Raw genomic sequence first — 19678 nt, 5'->3', positions numbered from 1 at the left:
CACAATGAGAAATCCTATGTTTTTTATTTTTTATAATGTCCCAATTTTTAGACAAAAAGATGAGTCCTTAATTGATTCCTCTAGTGTAAACATCAATACAAAGAATGAGAAGGTAAAAATGAAAAATACGTAAAAAAAAAAAAAAATTCGTAAAATTCCTCTAGTGTAAACATCAATACAAAGAATGAGAAGGTAAAAATGAAAAATAGGTAAAAAAAAAAAAAAAAAAATTCGTAAGAAATTCGTAAAAGATTGCATGCATTGAAATAAAAAAGTTAAAAAGGTAAAGAATTTTTCTGAGGATAAATTGGTATCCAGGAGGTTTTAAAGTTGCACAGGGTGTAGGGCCCTACAGATATTTTATAATAATACTTGAAGTTTGATCACTCACGGTTGGTTGGTCTTATGTGGCTGTCTTTATGTCCGTATTTCTGTTTCTAGTTAGCGGAGATATCTGGAGACGTTCTATATTGTAGGGATTTCTTTGTTGGCCGCTTTCAATGCGCGATGGCGTCCTCCACGTGCAACGGCGTCCGTGTGTATCCTCCGGGAACGCCACCAAGAAGAACGAGTCTGCATGCTCCCCACTCCTCGGTCTTCTCCCTTCACAGTGCGGGCTCCGCAACCGCTGTGTGCCACGGATGATGTTGTGCTTGCTAGCGTGCAGTGCTCTGAACAATGGACTCCAGCCCACCAGCGACCCGTAAGTGTGAGTCTTCCTATAGTTGTATAGAGAGTGGTGTGGTGGATCCAATTTTGGGAGTGTTCTGATTTTGTAAGAGTCTAATGGTTATGGCTAATGTCTATGGCTAAACGCGTTTCGAAGCGCAATGCTTCTTCCTCAGTAGCTTGAAATTTTCAAGCTACTGAGGAAGAAGCATTGCGCTTTTTTTTTTTTTACGTATTTTTCATTTTTACCTTCTCATTCTTTGTATTGATGTTTACACTAGAGGAATCAATTAAGGACTCATCTTTTTGTCTAAAAATTGGGACATTATAAAAAATAAAAAACATAGGATTTCTCATTGTGTACAATATATGATCCTACGGAGAGGGATATTTTGTACACATAACAGGTTAAAATAAATCCTCGCATTTTTAAGGGAATTATATATACTACTATACTGTTCATAAGTATTATATATTATTTATTGTCAAAAACTAATCTTTCTGTCAGTAAGACATTGCACATATAGAAAAAGATGAATTAAGTCCCCACATCCATACTGGGGTCTGTACATCATTCGTGTGTAGATGTGTCTATATTGTTCACCACAATTGTATTTAATGTTTGTTGTATTTTAGAAGATAACTAACACTCCGTTTGAAATTAAAAATCTTATTTTTCACTTCTGAGACCGTGTTTTGACCGTGCCCACACTTGTTCATGTAATTGCAATTTCATCAGCTGACTGTTTAACCCCTTAGCGCTCTGCACCGTAGCTGTACTGCGCTGAGTCCCGCGATTAGCGCTCAGCGCAGTACAGCTACTGCGCAGAGCCGATGCCAGTTCAGCGCTGTATAGCAGCCGAACCGGCATCGTTAGCCGCGGGATTTCAGCGGTAATTTACCGCTGACATCCGCAGCTAACACCCGCGGTCGGAGTGGGCTCCGATCGCGGGTGTTTAACCCGTTAAATGCCGCGGTCAACGCGACCGCGGCATTTAACCTGCCTTCTGGGGGTCTTTACCCCACGATCGGCCCCCCCGCACCGTTTTCGGGGGGCCGATCGCTGTTTTGGCTCCTCTGGGGTCCGATCGGGACCCCAGAAAAGCCTGGAGGGTTTACCTTTAAGATGGCGTCTGTGACGTCATCTTAAAGGCAAAGTGTCAGCCTATGCATCTGCATAGGCTGGCACTGATAATACCCTGCAATACATTAGTATTGCAGAGTATTATCAAGAACAAGCAATCAGATGATTGCTTGTTCATATCCCATGGTGGATCATGTAAAAAATGTACAAAATAATGTTTTTCAATAAAAAATTACTTTATAAATCACTAAAAATGCCCATAAGCCCCAAAACATATAAAGAGACATATAACGCTCAAAAAAGTCTAAATCATAACACAAACCCCACATATATAGTATCACCGCGTCCGTAACAATCCATAGAATAAAACTAAATAACTATTGAACCCATATGATGAACGCCGTAAAAAAAAACCGCCAAAAACCCGCCAAAAATTATGATTTTTACCTATTATATCCCACTAAAAATGCAATAAAAAGTGATCAACAAAACATATGTACTCCAGAATGATATTGTTGCAAAGAACAACATGTCACTCAAAAAACAAGCCATCAACCAACTCTGTAGCCAAAAACGTAACAATGTTATGCCACTTGGAAGACAGCGATGCAAAAATGATAGATTTTTCCCCACATTAGGGTTTTATTTGGCAAATTTAGTAAAACATAAGAAAAAATATTCATGTCTGGTATCCCCGTAATCGTATCGACCCATAGAATAAAGATAACATGACTATTAGTCTATACGGTGAACACGAAAAAAAAAAAAAGTAAAAAATCCAGTACAGAATTGATGCTTTTCTACTCATGACCTCAAAAAAAGTTCCAAAATTTTCAACAATAGGTGATACCAACCCCAAAATGGTAACACTGGAAAAAGCATCTCGTCCCGCAAAAAAAATGCCATCACATGACCCCAATAACGGAAAAGCGAAAATTTTATAGCCTTCAAAAGGGGGCAACCAGAAAACTAAAATCCTGGCAGCTGCAGGGTGCTCCTTCCCTTCTGCGCCTCGCTGTGCACCCATAACACAAGTAATGTCCACATGTGGGGGGTCGCTGCACTCAAGAGAAATTGTAGAACAAATTTTATGGTGAGTTTTCTCTTTTTATCTTTTGGAAATGTGTAAATTTTAGGGCTAAATGAACGTATAACCGACAAAATTTGACCATTCTAAATTTCACCGCCATTTTGATTCAATTACTATGAAGATCTCAAGGGGTTAACAATCTTTGTAAATGCTGTTTCTGATAGTTTGAGGGGTGCAGATTTGAAAATGGGTTGGTTATATAGGGGGTTTTGTTGCTAAATATGTAAAATTTGATTTCAAACAGTATTTATCCCCAAAATAGTCAATTCCGAAAATACGGAAAATCGCTATTTGATTTGTAGGCCGCGTGACGTCAAAATAAATTATCCAAACATTTCAAAAATTATGAAAATGTAAAGTAGACAAATGGGAAATGTTTTTCTGCAAGTTATTTAGGTGGTAAATCTATCTGCCTGAAAACGCGGTGATTTTGAATTTCGAAAATGGCAAATTTTTCTAAAAATTCATCATTTTTTTCTTTTTTTTGTAAATAAACGCAAAACTTATCAGCCAAAATTTACCACTAAAATGAAGTACAACATGTGGGGAAAAAACAATCTCAGAATCGCTTTGATAAGTAACAGTGTTCAAAAGTTATTACCACAGGAAGAGACACTGGTCAAATTTCAAAAAAAAGTTGCGAGCCTTAACCTGCAAACAGGCTGCGTCCTTAAGGGGTTAACTGAAGTTCATGTATCTTGTTTTACACACTCTTAGAAAGTAACATGACTAAGTGTCTCAGTAAACTTTTCCTTCAATAAAATCCACTGAGGCCCCTCATTTTGTTGATCACTGAACTAGTGCCACTGTGAACATGGAAAGATGGGTCAGCTTTGTAACACCTTAACGCTTCTTGACGTATAGGTATGTCATGAAGTACTATAACTTAGTATGTCAAGGAGCTAATACCCTCCATCCAAAGCTTGAAACGTGCTCTTAAAACCCATCTCTTTAGGCAGCCTCTCACACTCGCTAACTGCATGAAACTTCACCTCTCCCTTTACTAATCCATCCTATGTCCTATCTCCCATCTGTTATCCGGCAAACAGCAGATATATACCAAGCTCCAGACATCTCTGCAGTCACTTTCACCTTGGACCCTGTAAATAAGATGGCGGCTGATGGCTGGCTCAAGCAGCAGAATTTTTATTTATTAAATTATTTATTAAATTATTTTTTTATTGTTGCCTTATAAAGAATGGCTGGACCATTCTACAACCTCGTGTCACTCCCTCATCCTCATAGACTTTAAGCTATTGTGTCTCCCCCTCATCCTCATAGACTCTAAGTTCCTGTGTCACCCCTTCATCCTCATAGACAGTATGCTCTTCTGTCACCCCCTCATCCTCATAGTCTGTAAGCTCTTGTGTCACCCCCTCATCCTCATAGTCTGTAAGCTGTTGTGTCACCCCCTCATCCTCATAGACTGTAAGCTCTTGTGTAACCCTCTCATCCTCATAGACTGTAAGCTCTTGTGTCACCCCCTCATCCTCATAGACTATGAGCTCTTGTGTCACCGCCTCATCCTCATAGACTGTAAGCTCTTGTGTCAACCCCTCATCCTCATAGACAGTATGCTCTTGTGTCACCCCCTCATCCTCATAGTCTGTAAGCTGTTGTGTCACCCCCTCATCCTCATCGACTGAAAGCTCTTGTGTCACCCCCTCATCCTCATAGACTGTAAGCTCTTGTGTAACCCCCTCATCCCCATAGACTGTAAACTCTTGTCACCCCCTCATCGACTGTAAGCTCTTGTGTCACCCCCTCTTCCTCATAGACTGTAAGCTCTTGTGTCACCCCCTCATCCTCATAGACTATAAGCTCTTGTGTCACCCCCTCATCCTCATAGTCTGTAAGTTCTTGTGAGCAGGGCCCTCACTCCTATTGTTCCATATGACTGTGTTTTCTGTAATGTAATATAGTTGTATATGTCCCCTATGATTTGTAAAGCGCTACGGAATTTGATGGCGCTATATAAATAAAGATTATTATTATTATTATTATTATTATGGAGCTGATGCCAGCTATTCACCACAGCTGAACCAGCATTGAGAAACACAGAGAGTGTGAGTGAGCTCTGATATCTAGTTTTAACCCGCTAAATGCCACGATCAGTGAGACTATGACATGTAAATGCCTGCCCCACTGCTGTTCGCGCTCACAGTGACCTTCCCCCTCCCCTCCTCTGCAGTGTTTATGGGGGGAGCCATTCATTACTACAAGGAAACTACAGGGTCTGATCTAGGACCCTGTGGCTGTCCATAGAAAATGCCTGTAAGATCCTTTCACAGATAGTCACAGGCACTATGTTAGCCAATACAATTGCATAGGCTGACAGTTCAAATACCCCTAAATAGGTATTGAAAGATATTATAATGAACAAGATAGATAAGAATACAGGCGGTCCCCGGGTTACATACAAGATAGGTTTTGTAGGTTTGTTCTTAAGTTGAATTTGTATGTAAGTCAGAACTGTATTTTTTATAATTGTATCCCCAGTCAAAAAATTTTTTTTGGTCCCTGTGTCAATAGGATTTAAAAATTTTTGGGTTGTCATAAGAAGCAAGATTAACAAAAAAGCTTCATTATAGGCACATTTGATAATAGTTGTTAGCTGTTTATTGTAGCCTAAGGCTAAAGTACAGTAAATTATCAACATCCAGAGGTCCGTTTGTAGCTAGGGGTTGTCTGTAAGTCGGGTGTTCTTAAGTAGAGGACCGTCTATAACCCATAACTAAATATTTTCAGAACTATTCTGGTCTATTTTATGTAAAAGAAATTAAATAAAATTGAGTCAACTCGCATATGTCTCTTTATTTGAAATCATCATCAAGTCATGTTTTTTGTAGGAATAAGCTTCTTCTTATTGTTTTATGCTTGGTAACTTCTCTTCAACCTCTCTGACTTCAGTGGCCACCACCTTTCCATCGATTACCTCTTCTACAATTGTTTTGATTTTTCGGCTTCTCAGAAGTTCTGGAGGGAAAAGAACATGAATGATTATGAATGAATAAACTCCACTGTAAATATAAGGCCTCTTTCATAGTAACTCTACCGCCCGCCACATGCTGGAGAGGGGAGGAGTCAGTGCTGCTCACGCCTCCCCTCTCCATAGAAAGGCACGGCACCCGGCCATAAACACGGGAAAGGATGGAGCATGCTCTATCTTTTTTCTATGCGTACTACGGTATGGTGACACACTTGTGTGGTTATCGTACCACAGCCATACACAATAGGCTTCTGTGGGGACCAATATCCCTTGCGATGTCCGTCCTTCACACGTTTTATGTGCATTATACTTGTAAATACATTGACCAAAACGATAATAATTTAAGGTTTAACAGGACATAATATGTAAGCGTAGGACTGAAGAAGGGGTTTTATGCTAAAATAGACACTACATTTTAACAACCTTTTCATAAACCATTACTATTAGTTAAAAGGAACTTTGTACTATATGTTATCAAGGGAAAGTACTCAGGTTATTATCATCCTCCCTCCTTCCTTTCCTGTTTTTTCACTCTTCTTTTTACTTCAAAATCTCTGCTGCATTTGCTCTTACTAGAAAAATGAACAGAAGGTCACTGAGTTGTCATATTACATAGAAACTCTATGCAATAGGAAGGGGGGGGGGCGTGGGAATAGCGATATACAACAGCCCCACCAGCACACGTGCATGAAAGCTCACATACAGATCACATACAGTCCACAAACATTGTTACCCCTCTGTTCCATAAATTGGCATACTAATGCGTTCACCGTTTTATTAACTCCTTCCCCTGCAAGCGTTGGGTGAAGGTGCATGGAGCCAGTAAGTCTTTGCTGTATATTGCTGCATATTTGCTGCAAAGCTGGCGGTGAACAGCGCCGCTCCCCGTGACATCATTGTGGAGTGGAGATGGGTCGCCATGACAGCTTCGGGTCTTCCGAAGACCCAAGGCTGTCTCGTTTTAAACCATTCATCACAATGGGGCATATTTATCAAGTGTCTGAATGTCAGAATATTTCCAATTGCCCATGGCAACCAATCACAGCTCCCCTTTAAAATATTCATGAGCACTGGTCAAATGAAAGCTGAGCTGTGATTGGTTGCCGTGGGCAACTGGAAATATTCTGACATTCAGACTGCTTGATAAATCTGCCCCAATGTGTTATTTGCATGATTTGAATCAGGAGGAAAATCCCCATATAATGCCATACTGTAGTATGGCAACATAGGGTAGGATCAATCAGATAACCCAGGATTAAAGTACACTAGGGGATCTGAAAAATAGTAAAAAAGCGCCCAAAGTTGAAAATGGCACTTTTTTGCCATTTTGAAAATATATAAAAATGTTATAAAAAGTGATCAAAAGGTCGTACAGTCCTAAAAATGAAAACATCATCAAATGTTGAAAAAATGACACCACCCACAGCTCTGTACACTGAAGTATGAAAAAGTTATTAGTGCCAGAAGATGGCAAAATAAAAAAAAATTCTACAGATTATTATTTCTGTAAATGTATGAAAACATTATAAAACCTATACAAATTTGTTATCCCATGATCGCAAAGAATAAAATAATTTGGGGCGCACAGTGAAAGCCGTAAAAATCCAAGCCCACAAGAAAACAGCGCAAATACGTTTTTTCACCATTTTCACTGCATTTTCATTTTTTCCCGTTTCCCAGTAGACGGCATGGAATATTAAATATTGTCACCATAAAGTGTCATTTTTTACGCAGAAAACAAGCCCTCACAGAGATCTTTATGTGTAAAAATAAGCAAGTTATAGATATTTGATGGTGGGGAGTGAAAAATGGAAATGTATAAATTTAAAAAGGCCAGGTCGTTAAGGGGTTAAAATTTAAGTAGGCATTAAATCTAATTGCAAGGAACTATGGATGGGACTAATAGTTTTACAGGTATTGGAAAATGTATGGTGCTTATGCAGTTCTAAATATTTCAGGCCTCTCCCAAAATTTACCTTTTTGCCTCTCTTCTTCCTCCAATGTCAAGACGCTAAAAGAGAAATATAAGAATTAAATGATGTCTCCACCGTTACTGCTCAACATTTGACCCTTATAAATAAAATTTGTAAAATCGAATGCATAAAACAACCCTGAAGAATAAAATCATATGATAGGGAAATATATATGATGATTTCCAGATTCATATAGACTTTGTGCTGAGGGTACCTAACGTTGGCTCTAATGTTGGTCAAATGTTTTTATGTCTGCCATGTTTTCTAAACCACATCATGGTAAAAGTAAAGCAGCAAGTTTATTCCTCCCAGTTCTAAGATAGTACGGAAACCACACTGCAGAATGATGCAGGCCTTCCCCCTCCCCCCCCCCCCCCCATTTAGCTTTGCTTTACCTACATGGGTTTCATACAAAAAACATAAAAGTTTTTCTGATGCACATTTGCTCTGTTTGAACATTGTAATTCTACATTGAAGATGTGCATTGTATTTCTTTGGATAATATTGAATGGTACGTTTTAGCTTCTATATCTTACCTTGTTTCCTCCCCCTCTAGCAGGCGACGGTAGGTGGCTATCTCCATTTCCAGACGGATCTTGATGTTGAGGAGAAGCTCATATTCCTGAGCTTGTCGTGACATGTCTGACCGGATCTGTAGCAACTGAGCTTCATAACTGCTGATCAATGCTTGTATCTGGCCCAGCTTAGCGGCATACTGTGCATTGATGTTATCAAGTGTGGCACTTAAAGCGTTTTTCTATGGAGAGAAGATACCGGATGTTTAAAGTATACATTTACTTGGGAAAATAACCACTATTATTTTCATTTGATTGAATATCCCATAAATATCATAAATAAGATGGGGATACTTAATGGGGTATTTCTGTGGCAACCCGACAAGGAGAAATATTAAAAACAAAAAAAATTGAAGCATTCTCATCTTCCACTAGCACCAGGCTTCAGCACCAAGATGCTGTTCTGCTTCCAATCCTTGAAGGACCAGAAGTGATTAGACGTAATTAACTGTGTCCAATTACTGACCTCAGTATTGCATGTGTCAGAACAGAGACATATCAGCAGGTCACCATTGTTCCACATATGACCAATGAGGCCTTTGATCAGCCATTTTGGTCATAGTTGCCTTATCACCTCTGCTCAAACAAGAGCTTGGCCTTGCCACTGTAATAGAGTGTTGATGGTAGGTGACCATTACCACTTTTTTATTTCTCAGCCAGAAATTAGTATGTTTTTTGGTCAGTTTAATAAGTCCATTAAGATGTCCATACTCATTTGATATAAGTTAGCCAAAACAATTTATGGAGGCTAATGGAGTAGCATAGTCCTTCCCAAATGGCAGATGTTTAGGTTTAACAGGGCATCCACAATGAAAACATGTGTATGCTTGGCAGAATGCATAGAAAAGTTTGGAGAAGGAAGAAACTTTTGTTCTTACATTTATATAATCCTAAAAACCAAAATTACTTTAAATGCAAGTGAGCTAATACATAACATATCATATACCAATAGTAATTGATACATAAGAAGCTTTGAAAAGCCATAATATCATACATTGGAGCTATGTACAAGGAATCACAAGGTTATCAACCTACCTTACTCAGTTCTGCTTGGAGCTCGATTTCCAGACCTTGTACACTGCGTTGTAGCTCTGTAATTGTGACTTTGGAGTTCTCCAGCTCAGTGGTATTGGTATCTATCTGGACAGTGATAGTTTCTACCTAAAAATCAACATGTAAACAGAGTGTATAAGAGTATAGGAATAATTGTCAATATCTCCTTGTGTATAAATTTGGTAGGAAACCTATATCCCAATATTGCCATTGAGACTTCTATAGTCTCTTTGTACTGTGGGGGAGTTGCAGTAACAAACAACATGGAAATAAGACAAAACATATATTTAGAGAACTTAAACATTCTAAGTCATTTGCCTAAAAATAAAACAAAAAAAATCTCTAAAATATATTAGCATTAAGTTGTTGCTGTGTGAGTAGCTTTGTTTGCTATGACCTATTTATCTATAGAGCCTCCTCCTGATATTTCTATTGTCCTTTTTTCTATAGACCCTCCTCCTGATATTTTTATTGTCCTTTTTTTATAGACCCTCCTTCTGATATTTCTATCACCTATCTTTCTATAGACCCTCCTCCTGACCAAATGAGGTCAACTCCAACCCTGAATTTATTCTTTTCTAGCATTTTTAAGGAACACAAACCTACCTGGCTTTCATAGTGTTCCTTTGCCTCTGTCCTTATCTTATCCACTACGCTTTCACATTGAACTCGCATATCATTCAGTATCTTGGCTAAATCCACCGGTGGTGCTGCATCCATTTCTACATTGACGGTTCCACCAACTTGCTTGCGAAGAACTCCAACCTCCTGTATATGGAGCAACAAGTTACTTGAGATCACATTTCTCACTTCAGGATATGTAAAACAGTTACAGAACATAGAGTATATGTAGATTTTGGCAATGGTGAGGTCTTAGTTTGGGCTGTTGGGAAATAGGACAATAACTGAGGATCTGGTAATTGAAAGATCTGATATTTGTGCCACTAATGCCCATGTAGACATCAGTGCCTAGTGTTTGACTGCATTAAGCTGATCTAGGGTTAACATGTTAATGACAATTTGTTTAATGTTACAAATTATGGTACAACATGCCAAGTGTAGTGTTGTATCAGGTGCCATGGATTCCAGCGTGCCAAGGATATTGGCACACCTTATCTTGGCTTACAGAATAATGTTATCAGATTGTGACATGGGTGTTATTCCGCATTTCCTTGTCTATTGAGTGTTACCTTGTCTATTCATGTAAGGCTCTGGTACACTTAAAAATTATGTAAGTGACAGCACCACTATATTCTCAACTTCTAGATCAAAGAATGTAACCTAGGGAGGTACAGAAGTAACCGTAAGACCCAGATGTGAAGTAAATTGGGAGTGGACATGTTAATTAATTAAACTATTGGTTTTGCTATATGAAAGGTATTGGAAATTGTATAATATTATAGAAAGTTTCACCAATAATGTCCATAAAAAACAAACTCACTTCATCATGGTTCTTCTTAAGGTAGGCCAGCTCTTCTTGAAGGGACTCAATCTGAAGCTCAAGGTCAGCTCTGGTCAAACTGAGGTCATCAATAACTTTGCGCAGTCCCATAATGTCTTTCTCCACCCCAAGTCTCATAGACTGCTCAGTTTCAAACCTACAATGCACAATTAACAAATATGAGTTAAAGTTTGAAAATGTGTTTAGCCTAAACCTAAACAATCAAAGAATCAGACATGATAGTTTCCATGGTTTGGCATCTGAAGAGGTCCACCAACATCCAACTTCTTTCCTCATTTAATTGCTACTACTTCACTGTTTTTGGTGCAGTTGGGATTATTTCTCAGGCCTCCACCATTCCTATGTAATCATTACTGTTAGTTTCAATATCTTTTATTCTTACTAGGTTCTCTACAGTCAGGTGGGCGGTCCTACACAGGAGCAGATACACTAGCAGTGCCCATTTGACAGTAGAGAGCCTAGTAACAAAAGTAACAGCAGTGATTGCTCTGGAATAGTAGAGAAAAATTCCAATAGTTTCGGAAGTAGTCAAAAGTAACTGATTAAATAAAGCAAATATGTGTAGTTCATTGTGGGCCTATTGAATGACCTTATGTATTATTAAAACTGGCTATATTTTTGAAATACACATTTGTTAGTTTGGCCTGTGATAGAGACATAGTACTGTGACTAAAGTGGGAAGTGACCACTGGTTTAACTGAGCTAAAACACCAGGCAACCAAGATGGTGAGTACTTTATAGGTGTTTTCCTATATTTTAATGATTAGATTGCTTTCTTCATGGGGCATGGACTAACTAGGACTTTAACCGCTGACATGAAGTGAGCTGGAACTTGTCAGCTGTAATTTAATCCAACCTTTAATCAGCTGTACTTATGCAACCATGTGTTGGAAAATTTACTCCACATCATTTATTTATGACATTCAGTTGATCATTTTGCAAAGCATCCATAGCCATTTTTTTGTTGATTTTAGATTTTAGAAACTATTTTGATTCCTAGCTATAAAGTGCCATATTAAACTTTATTTCTCTTGTTAATTTGGCACCAACATATTCTACATCCCTCTCTGTCCCCAATATCTCCCTTTCTAATTTCCATTTCAGTATCACATGTCTTTGCAGTGAGGGAGGAAATGGGGATGCTTAGAGAGAACCCCCATAATCATGGGGGAAACAGGATGATAGGAAAAACAGCTGTATAGTTTGTGTCCAATATGAAAATAGGACCCCTGCAAAATTAGTAACCACATAGACATTGTGCAGCCTGTGCTCATTCCCTTGTTCACCTTACATCTTCTCAACTTCAATGCAATCTAAAGGCTTATTCACACTGCCGTATTACTGATCAGCGTTGCATGGATCTACAATATTGCATGGGATTTTATTGTACTTTTATGTACAGTACAGTCAGTCCCCGGGTTATGTACAGGATACATTTTTTAGGTTTGTTCTTGAGTTAAATTTGTATGCAGGTCAGAACAAGTATATTTTATAGTATAACTATAGACAATTTTTTTGGTGCATGTGACAATTGGATTTTATGACTTTTGGGTTGCCTTAAGAACAAGGATTCTAAAAATATCTTCATTGTAGATGCCTTTGATAATTCTTATCATTGTAGACTGTGGCTAAAATACAGTAAATAACCAACATCCAAAGGTTCGTCTGTAACCAGGAGTCGCCTATAAGTCTGGTGTCCTTAAATTGGGGACGTCTGATTTTATATATTTGTATAGAGCATAATGTTATGGTTCGGGTGTAAATCAATCTGATTTATATCATTGTAGTGCGGTTCCCCTACTCTCTAGATACAGGCTGTCCCCTACTGATGAACCCCTGACTTACAGACAACCCCTAGTTACAAACGGACCTCTGGATTTTGGTAATTTACTGTAGTTTAGTCCCAGGCTACAATGATCAGCTGTAACAGTTATCAAAGGTGTCTGCAATTAAGATTTATTGTTAATCCTGGTCCTTATGACAATCCAACATTTTTAAATCCAATAGTCATAGAGGCTGTGGTTTAGCACATATCTTTTTATCTGATTATTTATGTATTGTAAAATGTTTTAAAATTACATTAATAAAGATTTTTGGATTATTTACAGAATAATTGTCTTATTGACTACGCTATTGTAAATATGGGTGATATGTACATGGCACTTCTGCTTTTTACGTATAATGTGAGAGCGCCATGTTGACAGCAGGTATCTGACGTACTGATCCAAATAACTATCATGCATAGGCAACCTATGTTACTATTGTCTGCCCCTGGATATAATACTATGAAAAAGTAAGAGAAAAGTTGCTTACTTGAGTCTGAAGTCATCAGCTGCTAATTTACCATTGTCTATCTCCAAGACAATTCGAGCATTGTCCAAGGTAGCATCAAGTATCTAGAAGAATACAATACACATTCATTACATGTGACTGTAACATTTTTTTTCTTATTTTGTTACATTGGAAACACCTAGGTTTGGTCAAAAATAACATATGAGAACTTTTAAAGATGTAATAAAAGAAATGAGTCATTTTACCCATAAGAAAACTTGCATGTTTTATTGAGTGTAGCGATTGGCACAAGTGTAGATAGATTTGTAATTCTAATGGGATCCCCTGCTTTGATGTGTATTAGATAGGCTGCACCTGGGCTTGAAGACATCATGCAGACGGATCCCCTGCTTGGGACTTTCTCCTGGGTACAACGGGGGAAGGACATGACTCTCTAGTAGTGATGAGTGTGCCTGAACCCAGTCCTGAGCCCCCACCAGTAATACCCTCAAACGTTGCTCCCACCAAGGTGTTAACTGTTTGACAGTTGCTGGCAAAACTGCTGGTGACAATTAATGCGACCACGTGACACTGCGCGCTGCCATTTTGGGGAAAGACTTCGAACTTTGTAGTTCAGGTCCATTCAACAGTACTCTATGGATATCCGCATAGTTGGATAATTATTTCCCCCTCATGTGACATCACAGCATAGAAAAAGCAGAGATTGAAGTGTTTAAAGCTACCCAGAATCTTTTACCAAAAAACTATATCCGCTTTATGAGGACACTCTGTACAATCTGCTCAATGACTCTTATACTATAATATGCTGCCTGCAGATAGGACATTATATACCATCTGCCAAGCTCATCTTGCTCTATAACATGCTACCTGCAAATAGGATATTACCACTTTGTGCTGCATTTAAAAGGGAATTGTGGCGCACACGATCAGATTTTGGCACATCGGCGCTGGCTTTAATGCAACAGAAACCGGTGGGCGGGCCGGCGGACAATCCCACGGATTCGGACTGAGCGCAGGATTTAACATTTAAATTGTGTCACAAGACAATGCACTTACACTGGGAAAAAGAAGGTGAACTCCAGCGTACCCCAGGGGGGAAGCGACACATGCAGGATCTCGGGTGTATAATCTTGGTGAATTGCGCCGTCTTCATCTTCGTTGGACCGTCCGGATCGGGGATCGCGACAGGACCGGGTAAGTAAATGTGCCCCATTATGTTCAATCTGCTTAGCTCATCATGCTCTATAACATGCCACCTAATGATAGGATGCTATGTACAATCTTCTCAGCTCCTCCTGCTCTATATCATACTGCCTAATGATAGGATGCTATGTACAATCTTCTCAGCTCCTCTTGCTCTATAACATGCTGCCTGCAGATAGGATGTTATGTATAAACTGCACAGCTTCTTTTGCCTCCTTATTACATTTTTATGGTGACAGGTCCCTTTTAGGTTAATGCGATATCTATCTAAAACCCAAATCTTTTCTAATCTTCACAGCCTCTTTAACTAGTACAAAATAATCACAGAACAAACAAACCCAACCTTTTATACTTCTGGTATAATTGAGCTTCTGCAAACTGCTCAATATATTCCTTAGCAGTTGTTTTATTATTTGAGGTCTGGATTTCTGCTAATGAAAAGCCTCATCAGACATTTCCTCAGACATAAACACAATTTATTTATCCTATTAGAAACTGGTTTAATTGGCTGAGATAGAGAAATTAGCTCCTGTACATGAGAAAGCGGCTAGGCTTGCCATGACAACACAAAGCCAACCCCTGCCAAAAAGAACTGATATTTAATTATCGGAAATATTGGCCGACCTGTAATTGCGGTGCAGAGCCCGTGTCAGAGATGTTTTTCAGGCCACTGACAATAAAGCTTTGATACTTTCCCACTGATCTATTTGTGTCAGCGCCGGAGTGAAGTTACGATGGGTGCGTAAATATTACTCTAATTTTCCTCCAGCTGAAAGGAGTTTTTACACAATGATCTTCTCACAGTGATGGTTCCCTCCCATAATCGCTTCACCCTTTGAATTATTCTTTAACCACGTCTGATCATATATCAAAGTGATATATTTCTACCCCATGGGCCTGGTGTCACTCCCGTATACCATGTCATTCTATATAGAAACTACCACCAAGAGGAAATAATCCCCAGGTAATGTATATGCAAAGATGTGCGATAAACAGCGTCCGATTGACGTAACTATTATGGCACTGATGTAAATAGTTATGGTTTATGCGATCAAGAACTGAAGTATCTTCCCTTTCCTGGAGAACATCACATGCATATACTCAAGATTTACTATAAAAAAACATCCTTTAGCATTTATTTCTACATTATAGACTATGGGGAAATCATAGGACGTATCCTTTAAGATAAAGTATCATAAATCTGCCCCTAGAGTTACCCTCTTCCCAACATCCACTGTACATGAAGAACCCACCAGCGATGGTGATGGTTCATTAAAATCTCCCCCTCCTTCATTTCTGACTTTTGGAAAGTGGGAGTAATATTATGAAAGGAAGAGGGGTCTTGAACCACAAACAGGACATCTGCTTAGCCACAAGGGAGACAATAAGTGTCTGTGGTGGTCCTGCCAACATTGGTCATAAGATCGAGCTCTCAGGTTCCCTTATTTGAATGAAGAAATGGTCATGCATGTTTTCTTCTGCTCTATTCAACTCCATGGGGCTGCATAAATGTGCAATATGCAGATCATATACAACATTCTGGTCTGGGTAAAGGAGAAGTCATCTCAAAGACATTGGGGAGTTTTATTATACCTTCTAATCTGCCCTGCAAGTTTCCTGGCTTCTTCGACCTGCATGCCACATTAGTATTGTCTGGGTGGGGATCGGGGCGGTCAGTGGCGTGAAAACTGGTGGAAGCTATAAAAAAAAACTCCTCTGATTTTAAGTATGAACTAGCGGAGTTTATGTCTGATCTACCGAGAAGCTAGAGCCTCTGAGTAGATCCAGGCACCAAGTCACCGATCTGTCTAAATTAATTCCCCTTTTGGAAAAATTTTACTATGCATAATATTTTTAAAGAACATGTATTTGAGGATGCTTCAAAGTCGGTTCTCCAATGTTGGAGTGGTTGGTTTTGTTAGAGCAAATTACATTTCCATGACAGATATTACATAAAAGAGAATGTGAAGAGCATACAATGACCTTATCTAAGATCTTGTAAATTGATTTGAATATACTATGGGCTGGATTGCACTACTTCATCTGTGTCAAAGGTTTATATGCTCTAGGTGTGTAGGAAGTTATATAAAGCAGGTGACTTCATGAGCAGCTTTTCAGACCATATAAGGTTAGAGAGAACTGAAGAAGAGGGTGTGACTCGTAGTTGTGCAGGGGCACAGGTCATTTTTCACTCAACATACTGAAGTTTTTCCTGATATGAACATACATGGCAAATATCTAAAATAGTTGATTTACAATCTTTAATACAAGGTAAAACAAATTAAAAACAAAAATTGGAAGTTGGCACAAGCCACATGCACTTGTACCAGGATCACCCTGGGCCACATTTATCATGCGGCCTACGCCAGTCTTGTTGCACATGTATTTATGAAGTGTTTGCGCTAGTATTGTGTTACAGCTACACTACGCACGCCGCAACACAATCCCATGCACAGAAAGGGGCGTTCTGGTGTGTACTCGCATCGGCCGCCACATTTATGCCGGCAAGTCCTCCGGTCTTCATGAATGTAGTGCAGTTTGCCTTACTATTAGTAAATGTGGGCCACTGTGTTACAAACCTCAGTGAAGGGGCAGTGTAACACCCATGAGTGTGTGCTTCTCCCCATTGTTCTAGTTGATTTATATACAAGGAAACTATACATTGTAACATATCATCGAGGACTTCTGGTTGAGCAGAGCAAATCTTTTTAGTTTTTTTAATAGGGATTTTGGAAATGAGATCAATAATTACATATAATAGTACAGTATAGTGAATTATGAAATATTATTAGCTTTTGTTAACCCATATCCTACAACATTTATGTAATACACAATGGAATTATAACTAGGGAATTACCATGACCCATAATATTAGTGATACATTTTTTTTTTGTATGTCGCGTGCCAAAGCCATCTGATCTGATTAGCAAATATTGACCCTATCCGACACATTTATTACTGATACATAAAATTCCCAATAATTCCTCCAATAAATTCTCTATTTATAACCCAGTTCTCTGCCAAGACTTAATCCCTAATCCTGGTGGCAAACTGAATCATTTCTGAGATAAAGCTACTCCCTGGTTATAGATGCATAGTATAAGGGTTGAAAGGTTCACAAGTCCATCCTATTCACCCCGGTGTCATGTCAAATTTGGTGTCCACGTATAAAGGTCTAGTTTCTAATGGTCTTTTGCCTCTGGGAATTATATTTCTATCTGCTAAATATTGACCATTTTGGAAGATTCTATATTTTTCTATTTTCTGGAGATACTTCTCAAGATTTGCAGAATTACTACAGTGTAGGGTATAAAATGCCTGTTATTCATATGTTGGTCTTTGGAAATTAAAACTGGAAGGGTCCATTCTTTCCATTGCCTTCTGATGGATAAAGAAGAGGGACCTACCACTGAACCCTACTGAATTACCATATACCAGTGTATACATTTATGTGAAATTAATTTTTTACAATATTGAAACAAGCAGTGTCACCCTTACCCATGGCATGGGCTATGTCTAGTATTAACACTTGAATGGATATGAAGTTTAATACCAGACACAGACTTGTAAGAAGGGGGGCGCTGTTGCTGGAAAATTAAGAATCCATGTTGCCTAATACTTGAGAGAACATTTCATGAGCCACCTGCCCTTCTTTTCAGAAGCCCCATTCTACTGCTGACAGCTCGTTAACATTTTCAGTGAAATATTGCTTAAGTAATAATTTATGGTGTTTACTTGGGAACTACTGAATGCATTATGCCAAAATCAACATGACAGACATGAAAAGACTTTCTTTGTTACACCCTATGTACCTTTTGTTGCTCATGCACAATGAAGTGGGTGGAACATGTTTGTATTTTATGAGCCATAATGGTTGGTTAAAAAAACTAAAATTCAGTTATTTTAAAATGGAATATATATGAAATATTAATATCTTACCTGGTTTTTCAGAGCTTCAATTGCTAGGTAATACTTGTTATAGTCAGCCTCCACGATTCCTGAGTTTTTGCTGTACCACTCCTTGATTTTTATTTCTAACTCTCCGTTGGCAGCCTCCAGAGATCTTACTTTATCCAAGTAGGTAGCAAGACGATCATTCAGGTTCTGCATCGTCTCCTTCTCGTTTCCAGCCAGTAAGACATCACTGTTGGTGGAAATCTGGAGGCTGCTACCCAAGGAAGTACCAAAGCCTGAACCAGTCGAGATCTTTGTTCCATATCCACCAGCGCCACCATAAACGCTTCCAGCATATCTTGTGGATATGGTTTTGCCAAATGCTGGGGATCTGTCTACAGAAGTTGTTCTCTTGTAGCCAACTACACTGTAAGACATGGTGAAGTTTGACTTGTCAATTAGTGTGTCTGGACTTGAAGAATGACTGAAGTCTGGAAAAAAGTTCTGTGTGTAGAATCCTTATATCCAAGAATCATAGCCGCTCCTCCTCCAGAGCTGATAATAGATGAATAGCTAAGCAAACAAAACCTTTGAATCCTATAAAGCCTGGGCCTTGCATTCAGTTTCATTTACAGATCTTAAAAAGTCATTACATCTTGTTGTGTATGTCTACAAATATTCAGAAGTTGAAAAAATGACCTTCTGTAGTTAAGTTACATAAATTCTGCTTTATACCTGCACGACATAGGCCATGTCTTTCATTGTTTAATGTTTAGAATGGAAATTCCACAGGGAAGTGACCAAACTGTGACCAAACTGCAAACATAGAAGGAGTCAATGTGAGTTACCATAATTTGTTCAACAAACATACACGTCAGTATGGCCATGAAAACAGTCACGGCTCACAAGTTCTTATAGACCTAATATGTTTGATTTTTGAATTTTTTTATAACCCATATTTTTCTAAACGTCTGCATAGGAATAGAAAAAATAATTTTTCATCCACTAGCACCACTAAAACCCTTATGCTCTGTCTAGTAAAGCAGACACTTTTTTTTAAATAAATCCTATACAACCAACACATTTTGGAATAGACTCTTTCAAAGGGGCATATTTATCATAGTGCCGAGGTATGATAGCCCCGCCACTGCATTTTCTCAGCACTATGGGGCAGATTTACTTACCCAGTCCAATCGCGATCCAGCGGCAAGTTCTCTGTGGAGGATTCGTGTCTTCCGGCGATTCACTTAGGTAGTGCGCCTGATGTCCACTAGGTGTCGCTGCTGCGCTGAAGTCCGTCGGAGTTCACTGGAATTCACCAAGCTACCCTGGGTGCAGGTAAGTGCATGTCAAGCAGCACTTTTTTTTTAAAATATGGCAGTTTTTCCAAATCC

At 38.8% G+C, this 19678-nt stretch overlaps 1 protein-coding gene across 1 annotated transcript; it reads right to left on the bottom strand.

The window, feature by feature from the left end:
* Window positions 1-5637: 5637 nt before the first annotated feature.
* Window positions 5638-18796, bottom strand: LOC140064474 (keratin, type I cytoskeletal 42-like). Its single transcript, XM_072111404.1, has 8 exons — window positions 18330-18796; window positions 13209-13291; window positions 10875-11031; window positions 10040-10201; window positions 9416-9541; window positions 8342-8562; window positions 7809-7843; window positions 5638-5819 (listed from the first exon to the last, which is right to left on the bottom strand). Exons 1-8 carry the CDS (start codon window positions 18720-18722, stop codon window positions 5707-5709), a joined length of 1290 nt encoding a protein of 429 aa, XP_071967505.1. The 5' UTR covers window positions 18723-18796; the 3' UTR covers window positions 5638-5706.
* Between the last annotated feature and the right edge of the window lie 882 nt (window positions 18797-19678).

The sequence above is a fragment of the Engystomops pustulosus genome, chromosome 6 (assembly GCF_040894005.1).
Source record: "Engystomops pustulosus chromosome 6, aEngPut4.maternal, whole genome shotgun sequence".
NCBI lineage: Eukaryota > Metazoa > Chordata > Amphibia > Anura > Leptodactylidae > Engystomops > Engystomops pustulosus.
The sequence above is the reverse complement of the archived record's forward strand: the minus strand, read 5'-3'. Positions and strand labels throughout refer to the sequence as shown.